Genomic DNA, 6,000 nt, shown 5'->3' with positions numbered 1-6,000 from the left:
CATAGGTGAGGGTGAAGTTGTATCCGCTTTCATCAAGTGCTTTCTGGTACGGGGGGGTTGCTTGGTCGAATTCAGCTTTGCTAGATGACAGCATCGATAGCCTTTTATTAATTACGGTAGGTATTCTTTTTGTGGTGGTGGGTGGGTGGTTGCTGTCATGGTGCACGTATTGGAGTGTTGTGTTTGGTTTCGTGAATGGTTGGTAGCTGTTATTTCTCAGGTTGAAAGTGACGTCGAGGAAGTTGACGGTTTGCTTGTTGGCTTCAATCGTGATCCGTAGGCCGTTTTCTTTGAAGATTTGGTATATGCGCTTCTTGGTGTTCTCGCTGCTCCTTGGCGAGGCGCGGCACACTGCCAGTCCTAGGGAACCCCTCATGAAACAGTTCTGTAGAGATGAAGTAGTCTTGTGATTTTTACACCTACATATATATATATATATATATACACACACATATATATGTATACATGCTTAGTCGCTTACCAATGGTGTTTTAATTTTCTATTAATTTAACAATTCAATTATTATACCCACTCGACATCTCATTGCAGCCTTTCCAAGAAAGGCATCAACTTTCCCTACTAAACGCTTGTTCTTTTTTTCTAGCTGCGGCCTTTTAAATTTTTTTTTCCCCAGATGTAGGTTTAGATCAGTGGATGTTGTTGTAAGTTTGTGAAGCCCAATGAGACACTTGTGATTAGGTGCTATATAAATAAAGTTGGATTAATTGATTCTTTTTTGTTTTTTTACCTCACCGCAATCCAGTTAAGTTATTACTACTATATACTTTTAGCTGTGAATGTGCTTCCTTGATCAAAACCTTTTTTTACTTCCGATACTTTATCAATATAGGACCTTGAATATTAATCAGAGAGTACGATATTTGCGCAAATTATACATACTTATTTTTTTGTAGTGCGTAATATTAGAAAAGGCTTGAAAAAGGGAAATTAGTCAAACAGAAAAATGCAATGTATGAAAAACACTTATCTTTTTCTCATTAACCATCTGGAGTGGATTTAGGCTGTCTTTGAGTTGAAGTGGAGTGGTATTTTTTGGCGACACTTAGTGGCCACGATAATTTATTAGGCTGAGCTCATGACACAGTAAGTTTGTTTTTGAATATTTTATAATACACTTCTGTCTTGGAGACTTTGTATATGTAATTAACATGCAACTATAACTATTTGATACTGGTTTATATTGACATGTTATAAACTGCAATATTGTTTAATTAAGGAGACATACATATGTCTATCTTTTGTGCTTAGCTGTTTTGTAGCTCTTCGCTCATAGTAGCCTATAGCCTACCATGTTTACTTTTTTTAAATGACTTGACTAAAATAGAAGAAAAAAAACAACTTTGTATGCTTATTGGAGGACATTTAGATGTTAACTGGCTGTCCGACTTTGTAAAAGTAAACTGTATCAGAAATTTTAGATGCAAGCCAATATAATCTGATACTTGCTTTTTGCTGATATCGGACTCATATCAATATGGGACTGGGACACCCCTACAAAATGTACCACTGAATAAACAAATTAATAATATCCCTCATCTCAGTTGTTGTAAGCATTGACCGTCAGATTCTGTATTTTCACATGACTCCTTTTCACATCGTCCTTAATTTGGTATCGCTGTGTCATCACTTGACACAGGTGAGCGCAGTTCTTCAGGCTTGATGGAGTGGGAATCCATTAATGACGCCATGGAAGCTCTGGCATTGATGAACCATCACCAGATGAAAAACCCCAGTATGTATTTGTTTTGATTGCAACTCATTTTAAATGTAGCTTTTATTCACATCTGTGTTTCCCCTTCCTTTTCCTAGGTGGGCCTTACCCTTACACTCTAAAGCTGTGTTTCTCAACCACACACCATGCCAACTAAGTACACTCCGTTCAAACAATTAACAATATAATGGTATTCTGTTCTTATGTACCATTAAAATATTCACTCACTATTAACACCAATCTGCTTGTTGTGCTTTCACCTTTAAAAGGGCCGGCCGGACCCCAGTACAGGAGGCAATGTGGTTGCACTTGTGTTGCTGTAGTAACTGCTATGCAGCACTTGTATCAATCGCATGCTTTACTTCCACCTAACTGGAACCATGTAGCTAAAAGCTCAAACAAACCAGTTTTAGAAAAACTGAGTACAATTCAAACCGCAGACACTTGAATGGGGCAAATGTGGAAACAACCTAGCCTCTGCTTATGTTGTAAATAATTCCATAAAACAAAACAGTCACAAATCTAGCACTGTTTGAAAACTAAAAGTAAAACCATAATTCTTCATCTGCCGAACTAACTGAATTAGCCACATTTACACATAACCAGCAAGTAGCAAAGAAATCTACATAACCATCTGTCTTTACTGTGCTTTCATGTCTGCCCTGAGATCGGTGGGTCGTGAGTTCAAACCGCGACCAAGTCATACCAAAAACTATAAAATGGGACCCATTACCTCCCTGCTTGACACTCAGCATCAAGTGTTGGAATCGGGGGTTAAATCACCCAAAAATTATTCCCGGGCGCGGCCACTGCTGCTGCTCCACTCCCCTCCCAGGGGGTGGTGGGTCAAATGCAGAGAATAATTTTGCCACACCTAGTGTGTGTGTGACAATCATTGGTACCTTAACTTAACTTAACATACACATTATTTATTTTTCTCTCTAGCCCGGGGTTGAAAGGTGTTTTTTTTTTTTTTTTAAGAATGTTGATTTATTAAAATCTTGTTTTGAAAAGTTTGTTACCATTAAGTGAAACATCTGCTTCAAATCATGCATTAACCTTGCACAAGCTACTTTATGTATTTCAATGTCAACACTTTTTGCTTTTCGAATAAACACAGAATTCCCTTGTAAAAGCTCATTACTTGTTTTTAGTAAGCTATAATGAGCAATTAGAAGTTTTCTTCACTCCAATGTGCTGATTGTTTTACCGTGACAGAAGATCAAACTAAAAACTAAAGACAAAACACCAAATAGGTAAATATTATTAAGTATCACGATGATAGGCTCCAGCAACCCCCCCAAACTCCAAAAGGGACAAGCAGTGGAAAATGGATGGATGGATTATTTGTATTCATAATTGATTTCTAATGTGGTCATTAGGCATCTGTAATCACGCTCTAAACTTGGACCAAATAAGTAAGACATTCATACAAAGTCAGAAGCGTGACCTGTAATTAAAAACACATACGCATATATCGCAGAAGACGCTGAACTTGTTCAAACTTATTTTTGTCTTTATGTATTGTATTTCAACTTTTGGTGTATGTGCTTTCATCTTTTAAAGAACTTAAATCCTTAAATTTGTTAAGTCAGTCAAATGGAAAATTAATCTGGGATATCCATCGAACGTGCTTGAATCGCAAGTCGGAATCTGTCTTTATGCACCCCAAACCTACAATATGTGATTCAGGGTCTCCAAACCTATTCTGAATAAATAAAATGTTGGCGCTAATTATTTCAATAAACATTTCTCACAGTAATTTAGTTAATATACTTACTTTTTATTATGTCTAAGAAAACTGTTATTTCACAGGATGTGGCAAAATTCTGGACACTTCATACAACTGTAAAAAAAGAAGTAAATTAATACATCTGTATTACGTAATATGAAAAAATATTGTAAAGATGTTTTAAATCAATAGTAATGTTTATATTTGATTATTTAAAACTTTTGGTCTTTAACATTTCTTTATGTATTTTTGTTAATTGTTTAAATTAAACCAATTTGATATTGTGTCGGTAATATGTCCAGACTTTCAGCACAGTAAATAAAATTGGAAATTTAACTGATATATACAATGTATATATATTTTAGTTGATTTAAGAATCACGTCAGGAAATATTTATTTAAATGGTACTTTGAAAAAATTTACTCATTAGTAATGTATCATACAAACCCCGTTTCCATATGAGTTGGTAAATTGTGTTAGATGTGAATATAAATGGAATACAATGATTTGCAAATCCTTTTCAACCCATATTCAGTTGAATGTACTACAAAGACAAGATATTTGATGTTCAAACTCATAAACTTTATTTTTTTTTGCAAATAATAATTAACTTAGATTTTCATGGCTGCAACACGTGCCAAAGTAGTTGGGAAAGGGCATGTTCACCACTGTGTTACATCACCTTTTCTTTTAACAACACTCAACAAATGTTTGGGAACTGAGGAAACTAATTGTTGAAGCTTTGAAAGTGAAATTCTTTCCCATTCTTGTTTTATGTAGAGCTTCAGTTGTTCAACAGTCCAGGGTCTCCGCTGTCGTATTTTACGCTTCATGATGCGCCAACCATTTTCGAGGGGAGACAGGTCTGGACTGCAGGGGGGCCAGGAAAGTACCCGCACTCTTTTTACTACGAAGCCACGCTGTTGTAACACGTGGCTTGGCATTGTCTTGCTGAAATAAGTAGGGGCGTCCTTGGTAACGTTGCTTGGATGACAACATATGTTGCTCCAAAACCTGTATGGACCTTTCAACATTAATGGTGCCTTCACAGATGTGTAAGTTACCCATGCCTTGGTCACTAATACACCCCCATACCATCACAAATGCTGGCTTTTGAACTTTGCGCCTATAACAATCCGAATGTTTTTTTCCCTCTTTGTTCTGGAGGACACCACGTCCTCTGTTTCCAAATATAATTTGAAATGTGGACTCGTCAGACCACAGAACACTTTTCCACTTTGCAACAGTCCATCTCAGATGAGCTCGGGCCCAGCAAAGCCGGCGGCGTTTCAGGGTGTTGTTGATAAATGGGTTTGGCTTTGCATAGTAGAGTTTTAACTTGCACTTACAGATGTAGCGACCAACTGTAGTTACTGACAGTGGTTTTGTGAAATGTTCCTGAGCCCATGTGGTGATATCCTTTACACACTGATGTCGGTTTTTGATGCAGTACCACCTGAAGGATCAAAGGTCCGTAATATCATCGCTTACGTGCAGTGATTTCTCCAGATTCTCTGAACCTTTTGATAATTTTACAGACCGTAGATGGTAAAATCCCTAAATTCCTTGCAATAGCTCATTGAGAAATGTTGTTCTAAAACTGTTTGACAATTTGCTTACAAAGTGGTGACCCTCACCCCATCCTTGTTTGTGAATAACTTAGCATATCATGGAAGGTGCTTTTATACCCATTCATGGCACCCAGCTGTTCTCAATTAGCCTGCACACCTGTGGGATGTTCCATATAAGGTTTTGATGAGCATTCCTCAACTTTATCAGTATTTATTGCCACCTTTCCCAACTTCTTTGTCACATGTTGCTGGCATAAATTCTAAAGTTAATGATTATTTGCAAAAAAAAAAAAAAGTATCAGTTTGAACATCAAATATGTTGTCTTTGTAGCATATTCAACTGAATATGGGTTGAAAATAATTTGCAAATCATTGTATTACGTTTATATTTACATCCAACACAATTTCCCAACTCATATGGAGACGGGCTTTGTATATATTTTTTTTGGATTAAATGGTAAATTTTTTTTTTATTGTATCTGGGTAATCAGAATTTTTTGGAATAAATTGTGAATGAAGCTTTAAACAACAATTCAACATATTTGCGTTAGTGTAATAGTTTCAAATAAAGACCCACAGTATTAACAAAGTACTATTTTGGGGTAATCTGTATGTATTATTAAAGCTATAAATTTATATTGCATGACACCGTGCCAGCAACTTGAGGGTTGCAGGTTCAATCCCAGCTTCCACCATTTTATATAGGTATGCTGTGTCCTTGAGCAAGACACTTCACCCTTGCCCCTGACGGTTGTGGACAGCGCCTTGCATGGGAGTTCCCGCTATCAGTGTGTAAATGGGTGAATGTGGTAATAGTGCCAAAGTGCTTTAAGTACCTTTAAGTTAAAAAAAAAAAGCAATACAAGTATAATCTTTAAAAAAACTATATATTGCAATTGTTGAAACAACTTTTTTTAAATATCAAATACATTATACAAACAATATTACATTACGCAAGTGGATTA

The 6,000-nt window shown here is 36.3% G+C and overlaps 1 protein-coding gene across 1 annotated transcript in view; it reads left to right on the top strand.

Moving 5' to 3' along the window:
- Positions 1-1,972, top strand: part of hnrnpl (heterogeneous nuclear ribonucleoprotein L) — a 36,162-nt gene extending 34,190 nt beyond the window's left edge. The window contains exons 13-14 of the mRNA XM_061898057.1: positions 1,658-1,753; positions 1,831-1,972. Of these exons, the coding sequence (XP_061754041.1) occupies positions 1,658-1,753; positions 1,831-1,889 (155 nt within the window). The 3' untranslated portion in view covers positions 1,890-1,972. The remainder of the gene's footprint in view (positions 1-1,657; positions 1,754-1,830) is intronic.
- Positions 1,973-6,000: the final 4,028 nt, after the last annotated feature.

This window comes from Nerophis ophidion, linkage group LG04 (assembly GCF_033978795.1).
Source record: "Nerophis ophidion isolate RoL-2023_Sa linkage group LG04, RoL_Noph_v1.0, whole genome shotgun sequence".
NCBI lineage: Eukaryota > Metazoa > Chordata > Actinopteri > Syngnathiformes > Syngnathidae > Nerophis > Nerophis ophidion.
The sequence above is the reverse complement of the archived record's forward strand: the minus strand, read 5'-3'. Positions and strand labels throughout refer to the sequence as shown.